Here is a 26,948-nt window from a genome sequence, read left to right on the forward strand (position 1 = left end):
CTGTTATTACCCTGGACATTGCTGTCGACATCATTGTCAGTTTTGTTGGACAGAAGTTAATGACAGTCCCTTTATGCTACTAACCAGATGGATGTTCTTAAGTAGTTTATACAGAACCTGTTACAGAGACGAAGCTTTGGCATAAGTTATGAAACTGCGATGTGGTCAAAGTCATTATGAATGTTTTGTCAATGTTGTCATGCAACATAATATAAGGTGCTTAATTTATTAATATTATTAAATATTTATTTAATATATTATTATTACTCAGAATGAATGTATGACTTATTATCTTCATATTTATTTGTAATTACTTATCATTCACATTATTCATTTCACTATCATTGTAAACATGTCATTGTATTAAATTCATATTTTATTTTAAATCATCATACACAAGTTATGTACAACTAGGTGTGTATGGTGTGTCTGTTAGGCTGAACGTCGGGACTAGTATAGTTATCAAGCAAATAGAAAACATAATTATTCTTTAATATACACACATTTTGTAATTAAAATTATACCTTACAAACCTAGACTTTTAAATATTTAAAAATGAATAATCAATGTCCTGACAACAACCATAATAGAAAATAGGTCAACAGTACGCTTCTGAGCACTAAGCCAAAGTTTATGGGTTAAAACTTGTTCCGTCCTCTCTGGACTTTGCTCGCTGTGGTAATAGACTTAACAAGATTAATGGCCATATATTGTTCAAATAGAAAGGACTCCCGAGTGAGGTTCATCCTTAGTCCTAGGCACGTCAGGGCCATTGCGAAGATGCTGTGATCAAACAAATGAGATGCCTAACACAATTTCTGTTACTCGGGTTTCGTAAATAGGATTGCATACATTTTTCGTTTCGAAGGCTGCTATCAATAAGGTACTTGAACCACTAGTACTCAGAACAGGCAGCTATAATAGTTTACTATTCCTAATCTTTCTTAGAAATGCAGAGTAAACTTTATAGGTAAACATTTCTTAATTTCTAGTTTTGTTTCCAAACATTTATTAGAAAATTGAAGTCTCATTGGATTATAAGACAAGTAAGGAAATATAGACAACAACACTGGAATATCAACGTTTTTTTAAATAGCTTATACAATACAAAGACTATTTAAAAATGTACACAACATTTAGATTTTAGAAGCAGCCAGGTAGCTTCTTAAATACTTTTAGTCTTACTTGAGTTTAAATAATTTGAACTTAAAATTTCTGCCCTGAGGTTGTTGAGAACACCGCTTTATTGTGGTGCATCAGTTTAAAAAAATAGGAGACATATGGTTAAGGAGCTGGGTGATTTCTTTGTATTCACCGGCCATCAAGACTGCGTGTGTGGATTAGATGGTTGAAGCTAAGCCTTAATTTTTTTTGTTAAAGTTCAAAGCCATAAACATGTAATAAATAATTTGTACAAAATAGCGTCTGATGTTTGAATTACATATTTGGTTGTAAGCATTTCATGGACACAAGTTTTCTAGCTTTACAATAATCGTAATATAATTAAAAAGCAAAATATGAAAAAAATATAGTCCAAGGAAAGAACTCCGCACCTAAAACTATACAACTCAGTAATGTGGAGGTTATTTCCCTTATTCGATATCAAACAAAATAATTAATGACCAATAGTTGAATCACTAATTGGTTATTATTTTTTTTTATTAATTCATCTTTTGTTACTGTTAGGGTTAGGTACGATAAATCATTGTTTTAAAGTTTCAAATTGATCCGAGAATGAGTGTGGGAGGAATAAAGAGTACAATTATCTAAGGGGAGTGCCCGTGGGGAAAAGGACTTCTTATTGGTGATCTCGGTATGTTATTCTGAGGATTCCTCTCAGTTATCGCTGACGAGTCACGTCTACTCTCCTTTTAGACAGAACTAATTCAGCGCGTATCCAAATATGCAATGCAATGTCTTGTACACTTCAGAATGACGGGATTTACCCCAAATAATTTAACTAGGTCTCTATTGAGTAAAAAAATAAAGTTCCCCTTTCAGATCTTGTGGTCTATAGGGGCAGATGATGTAAAGGTCATCTGTTTATGTGGCACACGGTTAACGAGGGTGTCAAGTGGCCAGCACAACTACCAACTAATGTAAAGTATCCTTTGGAGCTGGGTGGACTCAGAGACGTCCCAAAGATCTACACCAGGATTTGAACCTGGGACCCCCGGTTCGGAAATCAAGCGCTTTACCGCTCAGCCACCGCTCCTCCGGTTGTCTATAGAGCCAGTTTCTAATTACAAAGAATATTAAGTCGCTCACATTTCCGCAGTGAGCAAGCCATAACTCTCTTTACAATGCTTTTTGACCTGCGCTCTTTTTTTTTTAATATCATGAATTTCAAACTGTTGACTTCATTAGAATGTATTTCTACAGCTCAGAATTTATTTAATTCAGATGGTCTAGTGTACTGCAGACTATGTTTTGTTTTTTGCTTGTATAAAGGGGGTGGGGTATCGGTCGTAAGAAGAAAAAAGTTTAAGATACATTATTGACTATAACTCTATAGACCTACTGTGCAGACTTAGCATTTCAATGTGAAATAACAACTTAGATCTCAATGGGGGCAACCATTATTTCATTTTACACCATACAGCATAAGCATATAATTCGTCTTAACACGGAAGCATCTATAGAACTAGTGGATGCTAGTGGACATAATAAAAGGAGTAATATAAAAAGACAGCAACAACAAGTGGGTATCTGGTGATCACTTTTGTTGAATGCATTCATATAAAAAGATGGGAACGATTCGAACTCGTGGGCACAAGCCTTCTCAGTCTCCTTAAGCCAATACACTAATCAGAATATGTAAAAAAAAAACTATCTCTCATATATATATATATATATATATATAAATGAATATATATATATATATATATATATATATATATATATATATATATATATATATATATATATATATAAAGATCAGTTCTTTATCTAGCATTTTTGTTTTACGAATCGTTTCTTAAGATCTAATTTGTTACTTAATTTCAACGACCGATTTTTAAAATCAATACTTTTTAATGTCAGTGGGGTTTGTTGCTAAATCTAAAAAAAAAGGTTATCTATCAAGGAGGCTAGAGTTTGAATCCCGTCTTGAGTTGAGTTGTGTTGCTGAGCGCCCAAAGGCTGCCCATAAACCTGCCTAGATTCTCCTCTCCCTGCTTAATTAAAAAAAAAATTGTCTGAAGCTGCATTTTGACTTCATAAAATTTGCTACCAAACATTTGACATTACTTAGGTCCACACACATCTGTAGACAAATATTTTATTTGTTTGAACATAAATAAATTGTAAAAAAACGTTAATGCTGACTGTAATTTAAAAGCAGACAAAGTTCAACAATTCAGAAACATTTTTACACGCAATTAAACAGTTAAATCTTCACATTAAGTACAAATCCACATTTGCGCTGAAATGTTATGATGTAAAACAAGACATAAACAACAACAACTTCAGAATATCAGTTACTGTGTACTCTTTCGGAATGGCGAACATTTGTATTAATTGTATATTTGAAATGTAGGCCGACAGGTATACCGCAGTATGAATATTTTCCTCAGTTATAATTTTTAAGCTCACACTCACACACATACACACTATACATATATATATCATACATATACATATAATACATATATATATATATTACGCCCCTCACAAAAAAAACAAAAGAAAAGTGGCCACCATAGAAAAAGGTTTTTCCATAAAAAAGTTTCCCACCCTTGAACTAAACAATACCTAGATGATATATAGCGATTTAAAAAAATGCATTGAGGATAACTAGTAACTAAACAATACATAAATGATAAACGGCTTCCATGAGAATAGAAAGACGATAAAAGCCAATATAAAACCCAAAAGAAAAATCTTACCCTGGAACAAATGCAACCTAACACATATACACCAAGCTACATTAAACTTTTTACAAACAGAAAAAAACATTCCCCATCCAGCTGATGACCTCTGGAATCTCATTAAAAGCTATGTCAAAAAAAATATAGAAAATTAAATGCCAAATGAAAAATCATCAAAGAAAATACATAAATGATGGTTCAATAATAAATTAAAGAAACTTTGCAAACAGAAAGAAAACCTATTTTAAAAATAAAATCTGAAGAAAACATTAAAACTTTTGGTCATACATTTAATCTAAAAAAAAAATACAATAAAATCCAAGTATTGGCTCCATTTTACGAAATGACCTTAATATAAGAGTTAATTAGACACATGTATGTTGCCAAGGTAATGTCTCTTGAAGTTTATCTTTTTAAAAAAAAAACTTTTTGTATGTAACTCTAGTTTTAACATCAACATCTATGATCCTACCCTGGTAGTTAAAGGACTTATTGCCAGTGTTGGCGTTTAGAAGTTCAGTGACAACTATTGCAGTTGCTGTTCTATTGAGACTTTCTGAAGTATCTTGCTTCAGTGTACAGTGAAAAATCTTTGATACCAGTTGTGGAACAGTCGATAATGTTTAAGATACCGTCGGCGTCTTGTCGTTGTTTTTATGCATCATAAAATTTACTTATTACATTATTTTATTTTAAATTAGTACTATAAATGTAATTAGGATTTAGTTATTTTCATATATTTATCTTTAGTAATTTACTATCTACACCATTCATGTCAATATCATTGTGTAAATATCATAGTATTTATTTCACACTTTTACTTTGAAGCATTATTATTTCTTGTCAAACTGTATGTGCAAGGTGTGTCTATCAGGGATTGTTGTACTTATAACTCAGAAGTCCTGACATTGAGTACACTTATAGATCTATGCCTCGGCCTCTAAACAATAACCTTCTTCTTGACCTTGACCTTTTATCTGCATGTAGAGTCTAACCCACGAATGTATTTAAATGTTATTTAAAGCTGTTTTATATCCTGTTTCACAGTCTATAACACCTTTTGAGGTATCATGATGAAGAGACCAACACTACTATGCACTTAAATGTTCAACATTATATGCAATAAAATTCTATCTACAATATGAACATTATATATATATACAGATAGAGAAAGCGTAGAACCTACGAGCGCACACATGCATATTGACTTGAATGTAAAGTGACTAAAATCTAGTAGACAAGCGTTTATATAGCCGCATAAGCTATTGTATCCAAGGTAACTGAAGTCGACCGTCGAGTGTAGTCGAAAAAAAAACAATGGCTGTTTCAAGACAGCTATTTGACAGTCATCGCCTGTTCTACTTTTGGTCATTTTTTATCTCCGTTCGACCAAAACAGCTCAAGTCACGTGATGCTCTCTCTCTACCTGAAACAAAAAGAAAATGCAATCACCTCATCAAAAATAACAATGGACTTGTAGAAAAGAATTTGTTAAGGCCTATATAAAAAAATAACAGCTACATATGTAAAAAGCAAAAGAAATTTTAAAAATGCTAAAAAAAAGCATATTTAAGATAGATTCGTACATTCACAGACATATATCTCATTACTGTACGATTTATTTTACTTATTGACGTCAAACATTATTAATTAATAACAAATCTTATCCTGTTAAGCATACACACAAACAAATAAGCGAAGTTTCATCTTGATCCAACAATGGAGAGTTGGAGAAATACCAGAGAGACAGACAGACAGACAGTCTGACTGAGTTTTAAAAAAGCCTCTACTTATGGGTAATAGGCGAGGACAATAATTCTCAAACCGTAGTCCACGGACCCCGAGTGTACCTTAGGGTCCGAAATTAAATGTATAAAATTCAATTTTTCTAGAAGTCATTTCATTATTAATTATTATTTTGTTATTGATTTGAATAATAATCAACAATATTGATGTTTTATGTTTTACAAACCAACAAAAAAATTGCAACCTCTGAAGGTTTTAAATACACGATTATTTACCCTCCCTGTGTCTCCGGGAATAGCCTCCCTTGTTACATGCAATATTGCCGAAGGATAAAAGCATCTCTCGAGACGTAAATTGACGTAGTATTCTGTACATGCATCTCACATTCAAAATGCTTACATAATCTAATGTTTATCTTTAAATTACTTACGTATTCATGATGTTATCAACCATAATGTCATGATGACAAGGACAAATAATGTAATATTCATTGTTGATACATACGACGACACATTGGTTGCTGAATCTGAAAAAAAGTACCCAAAACTGTATTATTATTATTATTATTATGTTAGAAATGAACGAGTAGTCATTCTCTGGCGCTGCCAGGGTCGAGTTTCGCTAAAGAGAAACAAAATTCATCGTAGTCCCTTTAACAGTTTCCACTGAGGAATTTTCTGGTGATGTGGCAGGTCTGCAGCAGTACCGCCCTCTGACAGGCAACGAAGATGTTCCTAGGAATGTTAAGGGCCTTGAAGGTGTCTGTGAGGTCAGTTGTTATTATCCCCTCGGTTGATATAACAATGGGGTATATTGTTATTTTGGACAATTTCCATAGACGCTTAATCTCCAAGCCTAGGTTCCCATATTTTCTTTGTTTTTCTATCTCAGTTTTTCTTAAATTATGAGACAGTGGTACGGCGATATCGATAATGGTAGCGGTTTTTTCTTTTTTATCGATGAACAGCAGATCCGGGCGATTGAAATCTACCGTTTTGTCGGTCAGAATATGCCTATCCCAGTACAGCAGATGATCAGTAGATTCGAGAACCTCTTGCGGAGAGTATTTATAATAAGGGGGAGTGTCCTTACCGATCAATTTGTACGTCAAAGCCAAGTGTTGGTGTATTAACTTTGCAACTTGGTTATGGCGACCTATGTAGTCTGATTCTGATAGGGCTGGACATCCTGCCATAATGTGTTCAATCGACTCGCCCACATTTCCACATTTTCGGCATTTGTCGACAACATTGAGTTTCAGGATATGCTTCTCGTATTATTATTATGTTAAAATGAACGAGTAGTCATTCTCTGGCGCTGCCAGGGTCGAGTTTCGCTAAAGAGAAACAAAATTCATCGTAGTCCCTTTAACAGTTTCCACTGAGGAATTTTCTGGTGATGTGGCAGGTCTGCAGCAGTACCGCCCTCTGACAGGCAACGAAGATGTTCCTAGGAATGTTAAGGGCCTTGAAGGTGTCTGTGAGGTCAGTTGTTATTATCCCCTCGGTTGATATAACAATGGGGTATATTGTTATTTTGGACAATTTCCATAGTCGCTTAATCTCCAAGCCTAGGTTCCCATATTTTCTTTGTTTTTCTATCTCAGTTTTTCTTAAATTATGAGACAGTGGTACGGCGATTATTATTATTATTATTATTATTATTATTATTATTATGTTAGAGACGAATGAGTAGTCATTCTCTGACACTGCAAGGGCCGAGCTACGATAAAGAGAAAAGAAATTCATTGTAGTCCCTTTATCAGTTTCCACTGAGGAATCTTCTGTTGATGTGGCAGGTCTGACAAGCAACGAGAATGTTCATAGGAATGCCAAGGGCCTTGAAGGTATCTGTGAGGTCAGTTGTTATTATCCCATCGGTTGATATAACAATGGGGTATAATCTTCAAATATATTTCAAATTCTCTGACAAGATACAGATTCAAAGAAAAAAAAAGCCTTCATAGTCTTCTTAACAATGTTGACAAATAAATTTACTTATGAAATGGGAGGATTGCAAAACTCCTGAGTCATAGAAATCACGAAGATATCTGCATTGCCTTTTGACTGATATATCAATTTTAAATATTGTACTTTTTAAAAAATTTCTAAGTTGATTGATCTCCAAGCAAAGTAAAAATCTCCCCTTTTCAGCCCTTACAATCTATAAGGCAGATGATGTAAGCATCTTCTGTTTCTGTGTCACACGGATAACGAGGGTGTTATGTGGCAATCTAAATACCAAACGTCTTTACTTTTCCCCAACTAATGTCAGGTCCCTTTAGAGCTGGGTGGACTCAAAGGCGCCATAAAGATCCCGAAATTGAAAGTCCCAGTTTTCACCAGGATCCGAATCAGGGACTTCTCGGTTCGAAAGCCAAGAGCTTTACCATTCATCCACAGCACCTCATATTTTGTTCTTTTTTTTCACTTTTGCTTTTGATGGGATAGTGGCACTGCAATTTAGATTATTATTATTGTTATTATATTATTATAGAGATGAATCTATTTTCATTTTCTGGTTTTTGGTTGAGCAGAGAGGAAAAACAAAACCATTGTAGTCTCCTTAACAGTGTCCACTGAGAAATTTTCTGATGATGTGGCAGGTCTGCAGCAGTACATCCCTTTGACAGGTCTTAGGGCTTAGGGCTTCGTATGCGTCTGCGAGGTCATGTATTGTTGTCCAACTAGCTTCCATGCTCTCCTTATCCCTAAGCCTAGGTTTTCGTTTTTTTTTCCCACAAAGCTTACTCTCTCTGGTACAATTTTGACCACATTATTTCTCCCATACCCATTCTCGATTAAAGTTAAAAATTTGCACACTTCTTTGTTGTATTAAAAACAGAACTTGAATCAATGAAAAAATTAACCAATTAGTTAATTAATTATTGGTAATAAATTATTTAATTTGATATCAAACAAGAGAAAAAAAAATATTTCTCATATATTGTACATGTAAATGTGGAGTTATTCTCCTTATTACGTTTTATACAAGTTTTTCCCCTTTCCAATTCTCGGATCAAGTCGACATTTTGCTTAACTATACATAGTCGTTATGAATTAATCAAAAATTAAAATACAAAATAAAAATTAATCAATTATGGTAATTACTTAAATTTGTGTTAGCCTTTACATAGCCTATATATAGAAAAATAAGCTTATTCATGCAGTACTAAGATATATTCAGTGATTTTGCGGTTCTTCCTCTTATATAAGCTTTGTCTTTTAAAAAAGTTTTTTTCCTTTTATTTTTTTAATTTTTTTTTTAGTTCTTCTTATACTAAGAGACGTAATCATCTTGAGGTAAGAGCACTGCAATGTCAGTGACCTTTGCAGATATGCAAGTTTTTATGTGTTTTTTTTTTTTTTTTGGTGAAGAAAATCTGGTCGATTCAAATCCAACGTCTTTTCAGTCAAAATAGGTCTTTCTAGTATTGTAGCTAGAGACTTGATTCGAGATAGATAAATGAAATATACAAACAGAATAATATTTACCTTGTGTTAAGCACGTCCTATTCATTACAGGTGTACGATCCTGGCAGACATAAACGACGAGTTGATATGGCGAGTTGTCCAACGACGGATGTTCATAGTTTGCACAGGTAGCAGATGATGCAACCAACACACTGTTGCGGTATATCACTGCCGTAAGTGGAGCGGGTCCATTACCAGAGCAGAAGGTGAGTGCCCGGGTCTTTTCGTTTATAGGCAATATACAGTTGCTGTCTAATGATTGTCCATTCACGCTTAAATGTAGATCCCCTTCATCTATCGAAATTTGATAGCATAAAGGAAAATACAAGACATTAAAGATAAGCTATATTAAAGACAACTTTAGGGCTAGACATTGGTGGCTTTGTGGTTAGAAGACGTGAGAATTATTTCCCTTCCTCCCCACCCACCCCACCATTTTAATCTCCCATTTTTAAAGGCGGGTTGGGAAAAACCTTGCTGCATATATATATATATATATATATATATATATATATATATATATATATATATATATATATATATATAAATAGTATAAATACCTAACAATAGTGACTGGCTTGCTTGTTAAAATTAACAAAGCTAGAGGTCTTTCTTGTGTATGGTGTGTATACATGTGTTTCCGTTTATGGAGTCTGAAATTCAAATCTATTGTTGTTTTGAATTATGTGCCACTTATATGGGTATTAAATAGATTTTTACTCTTTAAAAAAAAAGTAAACATTTTTTGTGTAAATGTAGTATGACAGAACATACTTAACTTTGCAAATACATTCGTTAAAAAAATAAAAATTATTTGACAACAAATCTAAAACCGTTTGTATAAAAGTGTAAAAAATGTGGTAAATAGTAATCTCCCTAACTAAATAGCCTCCCGTGTTTTTTTGTTTAAATATTAATAGAGAATAGTTGTAAAAAGGTGTATTTTTACGATAAAAATGCTTGCATTGTTGATTTTAAAAATAAAACTTTTCACTTTCAAAAAAGAAAAAAGTAGCCGTTGCATCAGAACTTTTGAAAGGTCTAAAATATCATGATGTCATATTTTCAATAACTTTTCTAGTTTGCGAGATCTAAAGGGGACGGACAGACCACATAAAGTTAAGTGAAGGAATTTCCTTTTCGGAAGCGCTAAAAACTAGTTAATGATTGGTATTTGGTAACACAATGATAGTATGAGTCATTCGTTTGTTTCAGCACCTAGCTTTACATGTATATTTACGTTTACAGCTTAAATGCTCATCCTCACTCAAGCTTCTATATGCAGTGTATTTATATTGTCCGCTTGTCATAATGAGAGAACCACAATTAGATAGAGTCATTGTCATTGTCCAATACATGGCTAACGGCTATCAGTGTCGGCTCTGTTGAAATTGCTAGTGACCACGGGTGTGGCCTGGTGCGGGCGGGGCTGGCTGGGGCATGTGATCACTGACCACTGGGGACGGTGATTTGCATACAGGCGTTACTGCTAGGCGGTGTTGTCGTTTCCAGGGTCACTGGTCCCTTATTTTCGTAGCTTTTAATTCACTACTTTCTCTCATTTAGAAGCTTGGTCCCGAGTGCTGCTGTTCATTTATGTTTTATTTTAACTGACATAGAAGAGAGCACCTGGTTACAGGCGGCTCTAGAACGAGACAGCTGGAGGTCACTTACAAAGACTGCGGATACACATTTGAGACCAAAATAAAATCCGATGCCGAGGACAGACTTATACGCGAAAAGAAAATATAAATCAACCACCGGCGGACAATGGTTATGCCTGCGCTAGATATAGCACAGTATGTAGTTCGCAGCTGGGTCTGCGTATCCACGGGAAATACTGCGTTCCTCATCAATCTTCGGACTTTAAGACAAGCCTTATTATTATTATAAGTATGTATCATAGGCGCCTGGTGATTATATATGCCCAACCTGCGATCGCAGCTGTGTATCAAGGATTGTCCTCTTTAGTCACACAAGAAGTTGCAAAGGGAAAAGATCGTCTCTCGAGACGTAAAATGCCACAGTATCATAGGTTACATATGGTAGTCAGAAATACACATGCGAATGCCAAGAAGAAAATAACCTGACTTAAGTGATATAAGTTTTATAAGGGTTTTGTTTATATATGTATACATGTAGAACTTACATTGGGTTGAGTTTGAGAATATTAATCTATAAGAAACTTTTACTCAACACTATGCGTTTGGTCAGTGTGTTTATATACAAGCGCCACCAGATATGCGAATGTGAGTATACTTTAGATTTAGACACACAAAGTCTTATCTATAATGTGAACAGTAAAACAATCCAAGTACGTCACGATGTACATCCTTCGCCTTCACCTATCCTTCTGACCGTTGGGGCACCACGCAAGATTTGTCAACTGTCTTTCTTCATTCTTCTTTGTCTTTTGCCTTGGATAGAACTTCTTTCAGGCTCGTCCATTCTTTACTGTTGTATTCCCATCGCTTTCTATGTTTCCCTTTTCTTTTTTTTTCCTGGTACTGCTCCCTGAAGGAAGGTCTTTGCGGGGCCCGAAGACCTTGTAATATTTGCCATAGAGTTTAAGTTTTGCGGATTTTATTTTTACCAAAGTTAGCAGGTCCTCGTAGATGTACATCACAAGACTGAAATGACTGTACTCCTCCTCAATGAATGGACTTGAAGACACGCCTTAGACTAAGTGTTGAACATTTTTTAAAACGTTGGAGAATAGAAGCTTACCGTATATAGTTGGAATGCGCCGAGTCTCAGAGTTAAATTTCTTTCCTGACAGATTACTGATGTAAGCGTAGACGGTGGCTTCACTGTAAGGTTTCTCAGCAGGCATGGAACATTTGATGCGATAGGAAGTCTCACGTGAGAAACATCGACATGGGGTTTGGTCGATACCACAGTCGTCCAATTGTGCTACAAGGTGCTAAAAAAGGGTTTTTTAAAAAAAAAGTATTAGACAAAATAGTAATAATAATAATAATAATAATAATAATAATAATCTTTATTATCCGTAAGGAAATTTGTCTTACCCCAATACCCTAAGAACAATGATAAGGTTGTGAAAATGAAAATTAAAACTGGAGAACTGTGTTGTTTGGTGTGGGAGAATAAGTTTACATTACATTCCAGTGATGCCAGATAGGGTCCGCGGTCGGGACTATCCGGCCTTTTCAAACTAACGTATACAGAATAGTAAATAGGCATGTAAAAAAGTAATAAAAAAGCAAAATATAAATGCACTTAAGGTTTTCTATGGTAAAGAACTTATAATTAACAACTATAACTCTTTATAATATAGAATGTGTTTCCCTTTTTCTATATCATACAATATTATGAATTGATACATTTAAAAAATGGATTCATGTTTTGTTTGGCATAATTAATAATTGTGTAAAGTTTCAACTTGACCCGTGAACAGGTATGTAAGAAGAAAAAAAAATGCTCAAAATTATTACCAGACAAACAAAGTGAGTTGATATAAACTTTGTAAAAATAACTGACGTTGGGGCTCTTCTAGATTGAGTTTAATCAGTGATATTCTAATAGTCATGCACAGCGTTCATATTATCTAAAACAACTGTGTTTAAGTTCACCATAAAACTGGAACAGATAGACTTTTAAAACCAGTATTGAACATTACATTTAGTGACAGTACAAGACAGACCAATGACATTGCAGAATAAGGTTACACAAATACGAGAATATGGCGTGAGTGTGAAGGGGAAGCATGGTAAATGAACTTCTAGTTAAAACCGACGGGTTTACAGGCACGAGTATCATCCCTTTTGTCAATCTTCATAGCTGTTATCAAGAATATCATTGTAATCAAGTGCATTGTTTTTATTCTTGTGTCGCTTGAATGTGTCAAACCGAGACCCATTGGCATGCCTGAATACTAACCTGCGCAACATCGCAACCTGTGGGCAGTGGAAACCAATAGATCGTTGCCACGTCACAGGTCTGTATGCTAATGGTCTAATCTGTCCACAGGTTGCGACTTTGCTGGTCAGTGTTGAATCATTTTATAACGATTGGTCTCGATCGAACTCGTAGCTAAAATCTAAGCAACGGGTATTGAGTCATCGAAGTCAGAAATCCTTTAAGAACAAGTCTAGAGATTTGAACACATTCAAGTAACCAGGACACTAGACCTCCCTGCTACCTGCTTGATAAGCTTTGAGCGAAGTAAACCATTGGTTTCTACTTTCTGTTGTCCGTAGACGCTTGACAGATCTCCCCTTGAAAATACAAATCCGTATGACGATGTTCGCGATTTTTGTTGTAAGCCAATAAAGTATTTTTTTTTGTCATAAAACAGGCAAAACCTGTATATAATTGTACCCCCTAAAAAATCATTCAGTGCTCCGACCTGGAGTATTCGCTATGCAGTTGGACATTCAAAAGCTTGTTTGGTAAAACAACTGATACAAATGCACCTGTTCATTTTTAGTTTTTGAGGAAATATGGCAACAAGCGTGTAGCAAAGTTATTTGACCCGCGGATTGAAGTAAGTTAACCCTCTCTGTTCTAATCTATTGTGTTCTCAATTTCTATCTTATATAAATGTTTGCTATATAAATGTACAAAAAAAACTAGGTTAACGTTTCTATCTTTCTAACTATAATTGACATATTAACCTGTTAGTACAATTGTTATTATTATGTTAGAAAAGAACGAGTATTCATTCTCTGGCGATGCCAGGGTCGAGTTACTTTAAAGGAAAACAGAATTCATCGTAGTCCCTTTATCAGTTTCCCCGCAGGAATTTTTGTGGTGATGTGGCAGGTCTGCAGAAGTACCGCATTCTGACAGGCAACGAGAATGTTCCTAGGAATACCAAGGGCCTTGAAGGTATCTGTGAGGTCAGTTATTATTATCCCCTCGGTTGATACGACAATGGGGTATATTGTTCTTTTAGATAATTTCCATAAACGCTTAATCTCCAAGCCTAGGTTCCCATATTTTCGTTGTTTTTCCAGATCAGTTTTTTTTAAATTATGAGATAGTGGTACGGCGATGTCAATAATGGTAGCGGCATTTTCTTTTTTATCGATGTCAGCAAATAAGGGCGATTAAAATCTACCGTTTTTTCAGTCGAAATAGGCCTATCCCAGTACAGTAGATGATCCGTAGACTCGAGAACCTCCTGTGGTAAGTATTTGTAATATGGAGGAGTATCCTTACCGATTAATTGTGTGTCAAAGCCAAGTGCTGGTGTATTAGCTTTGCAACTTGGTTATGGCGACCAAGGTAGGCATATTCCGATAGGGCTGAACATCCTGCCATTATGTGTTCAATTGACTCACCCACATTTCTACATTTTCGGCATTTGTCAACAATATTGAGTTTTAGGATATTTTTCTCGTAATTTTTTGTCCTGATTACTCTGTCCTGTATTGCTGTGACAAAGCCTTCAGTTTCAGGGTTGAGATGACCTGCTTTGAGCCATGCTAAGGAAGCAGCCTTGTCAATGTTGTCCCCATGTAATAAAGCCGGGAATTTTCCGTGGAGTGTTTTTTCTTCCCATTGGGGAATCTCATGCCCGACGTCGTCCAAACCGACATTAACATCAACATTGTTTAGGCTCATCATAGGTTGCATCATAGTCGTATTTGCGTAGGATGGAAACTAGTTCATTGTTGGAGGCTTGAAGTTTTGATCGTATTTTTGAAACTTGCGTCGTACACAGTTTGAAGATGTTCTGCAATCCACGGCCTCCATCCTTCCAGGGCAGGTATAGCCTTATGGTGGAGGACTTAGGGTGTAAACATCATTGTAGTCCTCTTATAAGTGTCCACTGAGGAATTTTCTGGTGACGTGGCAGGTCTGCAGTAGTCCCGTCTTCTGACAAGTAACGTTAATGTTCTTAAGAATGTTAAGGGCCTTGAAGGTATATATGAAGTCAGTTGCCATTATCCCCTCGGTTGACATAACAATGGGGTATATTGTTATTTTAGATAACTTCCATAAACGCCTAATCTCCAAGCCTAAGTTCCCATATTTTGTTTATTTTTCATTTCAGTGTTTCCAAGTAATTCAAATATTTTTCTACGTCGTGCCTAAATTTAGGATAGTAGCACATTATAAGTATTAATTTTTCTCCTTTCCTGAGCTTGGATAGTGGGTTTGGCGATATTACACTTTATAGTCCAGAGAATAAAAAGGAGTGTGTTTGGCTTAACAGTATCACCCGCGTCTGCTGCGAACTACCTATCTTGCCATATATAGTTCCTGGGAATGAGTAGCTAGCCTCGTCCTTTAGATTAAACTAGAATTCACTAGATATTATTTATAGTATGAAAGTTTAAAAACGAATTTGCATAATTCATCCATTTTCTACAAATATTTTACGATAGCTTTAGAACACAGAAGCGTTTTTGAAGTATTTCACAACATCTTATCTTATTATATAATACAGAAGTTACTTCAAAAGAGAAGATGGTTACGCCCTACGCGTCATGCATTTAGTCATGCATATTAACCAATGACCTAAGTTCTGCCAAGTCACTGGGTTTTTCCTGGCTAGTATCGTCCTATAGACATTTTTGTGTAGTGTTTGAGATTTCCATGTCCAGTCTAGGTCTAATATATTTCTGTGATCTAGATTCTAGAATGTCAATTATTTTTGTTTCAACAAAAAAGAGAGTCTTTATTATCGACAAACTTTTGAGTCAAACTTATCCATTTTTTTTTTTTTTTTGGGGGGGGGGGGGGGGGGGCTAACATTTGGATGCGCAGAAGAGTTTCGGTCTCTCAGTCTTCCCCTTCGTTCATTGAGAAGTACTTTGGCTGACATTCTTTATTTCATTGAAAGATATGTGACAAACCAAGTCATGCATGTAAAAGAAATAGCAAATCCAATAAATACACGCAGATTGTCATGCAAAAATAAAATCAGTAGCGTCACATTAGCGACGTTAGGATAAATATATTATCTTAATACTAAGAAATTCGTTTCCTTTAATCCCCTAGTGTGAAAGAGTTTGTCGTGTGAACAGCTCCACAATCAAAGATTATTTATGTTATAAATAAGTCAGGTATTTATTATATTTGTCCTAACTCACTGGTACTTAGGGCTTTAAAACAAAACAAAAAGCATGGTATTCATCTAGATTCGAACTAGATAGGTTTTGAAAGTTTAAATTTAGATATTCACGTTGGTAAAGGGAGAGAAGGGGGAATGGGAAAGGATCTCGGGCTTGACGCTTGGGAATTTTGAATTTCTCAATTGTTATGACTCCCATGAGTCAACCAAACTGCTTAATGGCTACCTGATATCTATTGGAGAAAGGAAAGGTGGAAAGGTCGTCGTATTACAGGGGTTCTCAACATGTGAATCCCGAACCCTTTGGGGGTTGAAAGACAATTATCCAGGGGTCGCCTAAGACCATAGAAAAAATATTTTTTTTGTCTAAAAAAAACTTGACATGGAGCAAAACTTTTCATGGGTAGCTAAATGTTGTAAACAACTGAATTAGAATCATTCCAAAGTTTAATTCTCGCAGAATAAGTATTTGTAACAGTTTAAATGAATGTTTATGAAATGGATTATCGAGACACAACGGTTACACCATTGCGGATTCAGTTCGATAAGGAAAATTTACGCACGTAATTGAAAACCACATCCGTTTATAATAAGTACAACACTTTCCAGTTATAGTCTATGCCAGAAAAGGTTCTATGATGGAACTACCCTTAAAAATGATCGTTAAGAAAAGAAAATATAATGACGATTTTAGACGTTGTGGTTTTACTTCAATGGTTAAAGCAAGAACTGAGAAACCACAATGAGTCATTTGTAACGACGTTCTATTATCAGAATCAATGAATCTGAAAAAAACTGAAAGTCATTTTGATATTAACAACGAGTCAAGAAAGCTCAAAAACATTTTTTCAACTTGTTAAATACAGAAGTAGACTTGATGCAGATGACGACATTCATTCTGGTCTTGTAAAGATCGCCTTAAAATTTCTTATCTGGTAAAACAGAAATAAGTTCAACCTTCACAATGTCGTTGATATTTACTCCCTAACTGGAGCGACAATTTTGTACCAATGTAGAATACAGTTGCCTTAGCTGCTTACTATGCTACGTAATTATTTCATAATTACCATATAAGTATACAAGATGAATATGGTGATCAGGTGATTTAAGAGTAAATAAATGCAGGGATACAAGCCGAAATATTTAGTGTTTCGTGATTTAAAAAAATATTGCTTTGACAATTCATTTCGGATATTTACATTATGAATACGATTTTATAACATAAGCCAAAATATTATTTTACAGTTGGGGGTCGCCTCATAGTGGCCAATTGTAAAAAGGGGTCGCGGAACTAAAAGGGTTGAGAACCGCTGTCGTATTCGCAACATGACATCCTCTTTAATCACTGCTTATAGAAACATGACATTTATATCATCTGTTTTATATACTGACTATTTTAACTGCTTTGTCTAAAAGGAGAGACTTCATTCTGATCTTCACTTTTTACAAAACTTGTATCAACTCACTTTCTATGTTTCGGTGGATCATGTTTATTCCCAATTCCCGTTCCGTATATAAAATTTGTACAATTATTCTTAGTCGATGATAATACATGAATCAATCAATAAATAACCTATTAGTTAATTAAATTCGTGTTAATAAATTAATTTGTATATAGGAAAAATAGGAGATAAACCTTGCAGTGTTGAGATCTAGGACAGTGATTGTGATTATAAATATATATTTTAAAATCGTATAGGTTGTTTGTTTTTATTGTGAATTCTGGGATAACAATGAATCAAATAATTCAAGATTGTTTTCAAAAATGTTGTTTCTATTGTCAAAATCTTACAAACAAGCGTTGTAGCTTATTAAGAGATCTCTGTTAATACGTTTTCTCTCTGTTTAATACAATTTATAAGACCCCATAGACATGTTATGAATGAATAGGTTAAAACCAAGGCCTTATTTACAAATATAAAACAAATTCTAAGGGCACTAGAAAGTGGGTGTGAGCCAGTGAATTCTCGAAGCGGTAACAGTGTAGGCGTAAGACCAGGTGAGATAAGAGGGATGTTTTGAAAGGTTGCTTACTGTGGTGTGCTGACGACTTAGATGACCCATTTGAGAAAAGAACATGTTACATGTGTTACAGTATTCTGATTCATTCTGATAATAGAAACACATTAAATAACCGTAAAATGTTCACCCCTGGTCTATTGGAAACAAGTTCGCTTACAATCATTGTGTATGCTTAGGACAAAGCGACCCTGTCATTCCTGCGATTATTTATTGAAACAAACGATAGGCAGCACTTGACACTCTTTTTGTGTTTTATTGACCTACATAAGTCACAGCAGGTACGACTAATACCAATTACAATCAGATAAAGGTACAATGTTCCATTACAGTTTCGTGGACTTCGACGAATTATAAATCACAAATATTTCTCTTATGGAACTTGATTAGAAACCGTCTTGAGCTTGACCAACTGGACACCACATTCCACACAAAGGCGCCCTTTAATGTGGCCCCACGCCTTAAGAAGCTCCCGCGATAAAGAGAATCTTTTGTCAACACAGCATACAAATATTCGTAGCCTTGATATGACTTTCGCCCAGGGCGTCCACAGGGCCCCACACACTACTAGGGCCACCTCTGTACCACGTCTCTGTCTCACAATTTGATAATGTCCTGAAATTGTCTTGGGTACCCTGAACTTTAAGGAGGCTGTTAAGACCAGAGGCGTAGTGAGCAAAACGTGTGCCCTGGGCAATGTAAATTATTGGCGCCTCGCCCCCCCCCCCCGAATTTTCCATGAACATCACATAGAAATAAAGGCAACATGTGGCGTCCCCCTAAGGGCTGTGCCCGGGGCATCTTACCCCCTTGCCTCCCTCTCTACGACTCTGGTAAAGACTCAATGTACTCTACTTGCTAATCCCCCGTACAACATTCACATGTACTTACGTAGATTTCATTGTTAGTCATGCTGATCACAAAAACTACGGCCATGGAGAAGTTCTCAATCTCCTCCCCCAGATGCACTACACTTGTGAAGTCTATGTTGTGTCTTTTTGTTAACAGTCCATGGCTACACCCATGTGTTTGAAGTTCTAGAGTGATGTCTTGGCTAGAGGACTTTTCTAAAAGCCAACACACTTAATAAGGAAAAAAAATGTTTGTGATTATATTGCTTCAAAAAATAAACAACTCATGACGTAGTAACCGGGATCGCTCTTGATATCCAGTTAAGAGCAGATGCTGAACAGTGGTGAGATTTGGTTTCACGAACTGTCACAGCACCCCTACGACGAAAGCCAAGGGACAGATTGGGAAGCGAGGTCGAGAGGCCAAGTGCGCTTGAACTTGGCTTGGCTTGGCTACCTAGAAGGGGGCTCGAGGCTCGACACTCGACTCGGGCTGAGTTGTGTTTGCTGAGCGCCTAAAGGCAGCACGGACAACCAACTCCTAGATACCCCTCCCCCCCCCCCCCCCACTGGTCCACAAATGAGATTGGACCAAAAGCGCTCTGAGCATACTATAAGCATGAAAGTAGCACTATATAAAAGCTATAATAGTGTTACAAATGACAGTGATAGGTAGAGGTCAACGTATGACCCCGGCGAGATAACACAGTAGTGGGTGTTCTCTGGAATGTACATGTATAAACAAAAACAGGATGTGACGTGTCCTTACGTGTTATTCCAGAAGGTACTAGCAATGTCCAGTGACAGATAGAGGTCACAACTTGTGACCCCGGCAAGATGACACTGCAGCCGATGTTTTCTGGAATCTACATGTATAACCAAAGACAGGATGTGACGTTTCCTCACGTGTTATTCCAGAGGATAATAGTCGTGTTTGTGCAACTTTGGACAAGCGATTAGGGACTCTATATAAGCCAGAGAGTTAATGTGAAAGTCAGTCGTGAGTGAGTCGTCGGTACTGTTGTCTACTGCGCGAGACAGTAGAAGAGAGATGTGTACGACTCGATGTAAGTTAACTAGGGTAGAGTTAACTGGAGTGGACTACTGTCGTTAAAGTCTATACAGCGAACTACAGTGGACTTGAGCCGTTACAGTCGATACAGTCGATGTAAGACGTGTGCGGCTCTGATTCGGTAGACTTGAGTACGACTTGGTTCAGCTTTGGGAGACCTGGAGCGACAATGGGAAGTGTGTCGTTGGTCTGTTCTGTGGAATACGGCTCGATGCAAGTTGAGAAGAGATGAATAGCAACGAAGTGAAGAGATGAATTGCAACGAAGTATAGCTAACTGTAAACTGACAGATATTGTACAGTCTTCTACGCTACATGTTACAGTAACAAATTGTTAGAGTTAATAGTCAATAAAGTTATATGAAGCTGAAAGTTTAGTCGTCAAGTTCTTTACAGTGTTTTTATTTGTGTGCCTACTAATACATTTAGCCAGAAGATTCAGAAATACGTAACAATAATAATAATAATAATAATTTGAGCAATTCATTTACAAAGAGATAAAAAATTAATAAGATACGGTGAATACATTCGATGGAAAATTTAAGGAAGAGTGCAGTATTTTAAATGGCTTCGCTTGAAGCCTTATAAAAACTAGCATCAATAAAATGCGTTTATCAGGGCTGAATTCGTTATAAAAGGCATCCATTGTCTATGTTCTAAAACATTATAACCACCTTTATTTTTCATAGTGGGTTTTTAACGGGGGTCAGTTCATGATAAAGGGACATCCAAAGGGACATCCCTTTTTTACTTTGCACAAGACCTTATTCCCGTAACTTAAAGAGAAGCCTCAATATGTTATCTATTCGTAAAAAAAGGCTTCTATTATCTATTTTCAATGGACTATATACCCCCAAGCTTGAATGTTATAAATATAACGGGGCTTAATTTGTAATATTTGCACCGGACCTCGACATGCTAGTGTTTACAAGATACTAGATAAATACATCCGCGATAGTTATATTAAAGTAATATAACAATTATCACTGACTTCTTTGTTAAGCATCGTATCCGGTGGGTAATATACATTACCTTTCCAACCCTCTACTTATAGGAACACTGATAAAAATGCATTTTTTTTTAATGAAATGTCTTGTGGGATAATCTTTTCTTATATCTCAGTACTTCAAAAGGCATGTTTATCTTCTTATCTTATATTACAGACGTTAGTTCAAAAAAGAATAGTCCTAATAATTTCATGTGTCAACCTAGTCATGTATGTCATCAGTGACTTAAATTCTGTCGTTGGTTTTCCTGGCTGATTTAGGCAGCCCATTCCAACCCTTGCGTCTCAAAATGACTTTGAAAACATGCAAAATTCACAATGTGATAGGGTGAAGGCGTAACTCTAAAATCGAGAGTTTGAATACTTTGGATTCACATATGTGAGTGGAGGGCCTCGGTCGCCCGGGCAACTTTATCTATTCACAGCATAGTGTCAAGGAGAGATCTAGGCCCAGCATAGTGGCAAGGAGAGATCTAGGCCCAGCATAGTGGCAAGGAGAGATTTAGACACAGCATAGTGGCAAGGAGAGATCTAGGCCCAGCATAGTGGCAAGGAGAGATTTAGACACAGCATAGTGGCAAGGAGAGATCTAGGCCCAGCATAGTGGCAAGGAGAGATCTAGACACAGCATAGTGGCAAGGAGAGATTTAGACACAGCATAGTGGCAAGGAGAGATCTAGGCCCAGCATAGTGGCAAGGAGAGATTTAGACACAGCATAAAGGCAAGGAGAGATTTAGACACAGCATAGTGGCAAGGAGAGATCTAGGCCCAGCATAGTGGCAAGGAGAGATCTAGACACAGCATACAGGCAAGGAGAGATCTAGACACAGCATAGTGGCAAGGAGAGATCTAGACACAGCATAGTGGCAAGGAGAGATCTTGGCCCAGCACAGTGGCAAGGAGATATCTAGGCCCAGCATAGTGGCAAGGAGAGATCTAGACCCAGCATACAGGCAAGGAGAGATCTAGACACAGCATAGTGGCAAGGAGAGATTTAGACACAGCATAGTGGCAAGGAGAGATCTAGGCCCAGCATAGTGGCAAGGAGAGATCTAGGCCCAGCATAGTAGCAAGGAGAGATCTAGACGCATACATCAATACCAAACGGGATGAACAACTTTGTCTTTAATAGAAAATATTTAAAAAAAAAACTTACCTAAGAACAATGATATGCCTACGTTCTGTAAACATCGAGAGCCTGCCATTGTACTTATAAACCTGAAATAAACCAGAATCACAATTCGCAAAATAATTACTAGATAGTAAAGTAAACAAGTAAAGTTTCCCTTTTAGACTATGCGGTCTATAGGACAGATGATGTTAAGGTCATCTATTTCTTTTTACCAACGGTTAACGAGCAGGGTGTCGTGTGACCAGCAAAACGACCAACGAGCTTTATTTTCCCCAACTAATGTCAGGTACCCATTAGTTTGTAAAAAATTGTAAAAAAAATAATTATCATTTATTACCTGGAGTGTAACTTTAATATCTCTAGATAGCATGAGGTATCCCACTGAAATCAATTCCTTGACCTACATTGCGTGTCAAACGTGGTTCTTTAAAAAATTTATCCATTTTTAAGTCCTATCTAATAATTTTAACACAAATGGACATTGTCTTCAACATAAATACATTTGAAGATTGTGGTTCCACAGACAAGATAATTATGATAGTAAGTATATCATGACTATTGCACCGAGTTTGAAATAAAACCCCACAGAGGTAGAAAAAAGGGATCGGCTTCTAGGAATTGTACACCTAAGTGTGACACGCCATACATAACATTAGGTGCTATTACTATTAAAAAACAACCCCTAAAAAATGCTACATTGCTAATGGGCAAACTGTTTACAAAAACAAAGTGTGTTGCGTTTTGCAATGCTAAATTAATTAGAATATATTTCATATTAAATACTACTACTTACCGGTGTCACGCCACGACTTGGCGATCAAAATGATGATTATCCAGGGAAAATCCGTTTTAGTTTTGTTTAAAAAAAAAAAAATGTTTGTAAAAATGTTTCACATCATAAATGACTTAAATTTCGACGTACTCGCATTCTTGCTAGCACTTAAGCCTCTGTTTTGGAAATAATTTTAAAATGTATATATATAGGCCTAAAAATATAAATATATATAAGATAAGTCTTCTAGCCGGTGTCGTCTGCTACACACGTTCCCATATTGTTAAGAGGTCGTTGAGACGAAAAATGTTGAATGACTTTTTAAAAAATGTGAGAGGTGGGGAGGGTTAAGAGAGGAAGTGAAGAGGGGGGAGGGAGGGAGGGATAAAGAGAGAGAGAGAGGGAAAAGAAAGGAGAGAGGGCTGAAAAGAGCCAGAAAGAGAGGGGGTAGTAGATAAACGTTTTTCAGTCATTCTTCAAGCAATAATGCTATATCCATTGCTGCGGATAAGGTTATATGTGAATAGCCCAATTCAAGCTTATTGTGAAATTTAAAATAAAAGCAAGAAGATATCTTGTGGGTTTAAAAGGAGCAGTGGCGTACTTATGGTTCGGAGCTCCATTTCCTGCCTCTAAAATTCAATTTTTTTTTATGCAACGTGCATTTCATACTTTTACTTATGACATACCCACGAGCCCTCGAATTCGAACTCGAGTCGTTCAGCTTTATTTTAATATAAATGCATTTAAAATTCGATTACGGTATCATTTACATTGATATGCTCTTCTCTCTACCCCCTCACCCCTTTCCCAACTTATCCAGACAAGTGATAGGATTATAACGTAGTGTGAAAGCTAAAAGCATGACATTGCGCTTAACCAAAAAATAATTAGTAAAATATTTGTAACCTTACAAATATATTTGCGCTAGTCTGGATCTATTACAATATTTTATAAATGACTGATTCGAACTAATTTATATAATTCCGCTTAATATCAAACTTTGTTGTTGTTTTTAAAGCACTTGTAAAGTAAATCTCCTTTTTCTTTCTTAAAAAATATTTTATATGTATATTTGTGTTTTAAAAGTGTTTTTTTTTTCTAACTCTGTGGAGAGTAAGCCCATTCGTAGACACACTGCCGTAATTCCAGAGCTGCTTTTACCTATTTCGAGCAAGCGACAAGCGGACACTTCTGAACCACGACAGTATTGCAACCAAAGTAAGATTCTAGGTGTTAGCCGTAACTTATATTTAAATAAGACTTCATTAATGCGATTCTGACATCTACTCTATTTCACCAGAATGGACAGATTTCTTCTGAGTGACACATCAGCAACTAGCAGAATACAATTAAACTGCTATAAGATGTTTTTCTGAATATCAAGCCGTCCCGCGGCTACTTCATGTAAAGTTTATGATCAAACGAAAATAGAGGGAGGCCAATGAGTTAGAGTACAATGGTTGGGAAGTTGGGATTGGTTAATACATTCTAGATGGCTGCCTGGTCTTGCGGTCTGTGCGCTGGGCAGGTTTAGACTAGGAAGTAAATTATCTTCAACTCTGAAGGAACATCCGAAACAAGTAAAACATTTTACAAACAAATGTACGAAAGCAAAGCGCAAATATCTTATTAAGTGGCCTATTTACAATAAGCCTTCTAAAAGTCGATAACTTTTAATTTTTGATATATAATTTTTTTTTTTAAAGATTTTATTGTTTTGGTTTGTAGGTTCTCATCGTTACAAGCCGCTCGAGCCTGAATCAAAATTATTTCATTGCCGGTCACTTCATCCACGGTCATTTTATCTCTGGTCATTTCATTTCTCCTGGTCATTTCATGACTTGGTATTATTATCGAACAAATTTGTGTAAAATATGACCGGACACCTCGAGCATAAAACTCCAGTTTAGATTAAGTGTTTGAAATCTTTAACACCACTAAAAAATTACTACAATAAGATATTTACGTTAAAGAACGTGGTCGCTGAGAATTAGAGTAACTGGCTTCCGAACATGGGGTCCTGGATTCAAATCTAGATAAAGACTGGAATTTTGAATTTCGTGATGTTTAAGGCGCCCCTGAGTCCACCCAACTTTAATGATTCTTGTTTGGGAACATAAAGACGGTTGGTCGTTGTGCTGGTCACATGACACCCTGCTCGTTAATCGTTGGCCAAAGAAACAGATACAGAAATGACCTCCCATAAAGGTCTGAGAGGGGAACTTTACTTATTTAGATAACGTTACCCAAACAGTCTTTTGCAGTGTAGTCATAACACTTTACAAAGTATTACCGACTATACCAGTATTGTATGTTTAGAGGTCGAAAATTGTAAAAAGAAATACAAAGGAAAGCTCTATACTTTTTTTGCGTTTATTATTATCGGTCCCCGAAAGGGGAAAAGACCCTATTAGTTTTGTGTGAAATGTCTGTCCGTCTGTCCGTCCGTCCCGTTTATATCTCGTAAACTAAAAAAGATAGTGACAATCCGACATCACAATATTTTAGACCATTCAAAGTTCTGATGCAACGGCTACTTTTTTTTTTTTAATCGAAAAATCTAATTTTTTAAATCACTTATGCAAGCAGTTTTTTCATAAAAATACATCATTTTCACAACTATTAACTATTAAACACTCACACTTGAGGCTCTTTATTAGAGGAGCCGACTGTTTTTCATATTTTTAACACATTTATGCAAACGGTTATAGATTTTTTGTCAAACATTTTTGTTTTTATGTTTGTATTGTTAGGTTATGTAAGTTCTGCTATATTCAGTACTTTATTTACTCACAAACAAATGTTTACTATTTTTTTTAAAGAGAAAAAATCTATTTAGTATGCATCATAAGTTAGATCTAATTTGAAACGAATAGTATGACTTTATGTCCAAGACTCATATATATCAAGTGACATGTGCTCCATTGTACAAAATCTTTCAACTGTAAATATGTTACATTTGAAAAGATTTTAGCTATTCTATCTTGAAATGTTTTGGCAGATATTGGCAAATCTTTGATTTTTTTCCCCAAGATTTCTAATTATTTATTTTCTTTAAATCACGAAACAGTTATTCAGATGCAGGTAGAAATCTGTCTTTGACATACTCACTGTGAAAGATTTGCCCTTTTGTGCAATTTCTAGTGGTACCGCAAAGCTTGCCAGATTATCATTACTTTTAGATTGCGTCTAACTCTGAGAAGATACTTCGCTTCTACTTCATTTACTTGAGACAACAAACTATACGTCACAGCCAGGGCTCGAGGTGAAGACGCAAGTTAGCCCTGCGTCGAAAACGAATTAAAACCTACATAGAACATGTGACTTAGGCGTCATTTGAGAGCTTCCGACGGACTGAAGATAGTAGCGACGCGTGTAATAGGGGAGGGGTGTGGTGAAAAGCGAGTTCAAGTGAATGGGAGATGGTGCCTAATCCTCGTTAAACGATTCAGAACTATTTGAAACAAAATATTTTCGATAAAATAAATAACATTTTCTTCTTTAAATAAAGAGCCGCAGCTTCACATCCAAAGAGCCACATGTGGCTTGCGAGCCGCAGGTTGCCGACCCCGGCGTTTGGAAAAAAATCGCTCCCCCCCCCCCCCCCCAAACTCCAAAATTCGAGATCCCCTAGTGGTTAGGCCAATAATAGAATATGCATCCTCTGTTTCAATATATCTGACTGATGTAAATAAGATGAATGAAGATTTAAAAGCAAGACGTATCAACAATCAACAGAAACATTAACATGTAATAGCTATACGACTTTCATACTGTCACTTGTGCTGAGATGAATGAAGACAGCCTATGGCATTCAACCTTTTTTTAATGCTTATAATACAATGGCCATAAACAAGTTTCATTGTAGTAGACACCTGAGCCTATCCAAGTCCAATTTTTTTTTCGGCGGCGATCCTCAAAGCTTTAATCTAAATATGTGGGGTATGTTATCTTTTCAAG

The 26,948-nt window shown here is 36.1% G+C and overlaps 1 protein-coding gene across 3 annotated transcripts; it reads right to left on the reverse strand.

Moving 5' to 3' along the window:
• Positions 1–4,288: 4,288 nt before the first annotated feature.
• On the reverse strand, positions 4,289–23,300 carry LOC106079773 (uncharacterized). Of its 3 annotated transcripts, none has more exons than XM_056010225.1 (7): positions 23,007–23,300; positions 22,238–22,299; positions 19,044–19,234; positions 11,816–12,011; positions 9,110–9,382; positions 6,046–6,135; positions 4,289–5,295 (listed from the first exon to the last, which is right to left on the reverse strand). In XM_056010225.1, the coding sequence occupies exons 2-6, from the start codon at positions 22,284–22,286 to the stop codon at positions 6,050–6,052; spliced, it is 795 nt and encodes a 264-aa protein (XP_055866200.1). In that variant the 5' UTR covers positions 22,287–22,299; positions 23,007–23,300; the 3' UTR covers positions 4,289–5,295; positions 6,046–6,049. The 3 variants fall into 3 exon arrangements, with proteins under 3 accessions (XP_055866200.1, XP_055866198.1, XP_055866199.1); XM_056010223.1 differs by having other exon boundaries at positions 6,046–6,141; XM_056010224.1 differs by lacking the exon at positions 23,007–23,300 and adding an exon at positions 22,551–22,837 and having other exon boundaries at positions 6,046–6,141.
• Between the last annotated feature and the right edge of the window lie 3,648 nt (positions 23,301–26,948).

This window comes from Biomphalaria glabrata, chromosome 14 (genome assembly GCF_947242115.1).
Source record: "Biomphalaria glabrata chromosome 14, xgBioGlab47.1, whole genome shotgun sequence".
Classification (NCBI taxonomy): domain Eukaryota; kingdom Metazoa; phylum Mollusca; class Gastropoda; family Planorbidae; genus Biomphalaria; species Biomphalaria glabrata.

Excerpts from the sequence above, each read along its gene's own strand:
- LOC106079773 (XM_056010223.1), bottom strand. The coding sequence starts at position 22,286 with ATGGCAGGCTCTCGATGTTTACAGAACGTAGGCATATCATTGTTCTTA. Across the intron at positions 19,235-22,237 it reads AGGCATATCATTGTTCTTAG|TGTGTTGGCTTTTAGAAAAG; the intron begins GTAAGTTTTTTT and ends TTCCTTATTAAG. Across the intron at positions 6,142-9,109 it reads TAGGACGTGCTTAACACAAG|ATTCAGCAACCAATGTGTCG; the intron begins GTAAATATTATT and ends ACTTTTTTTCAG.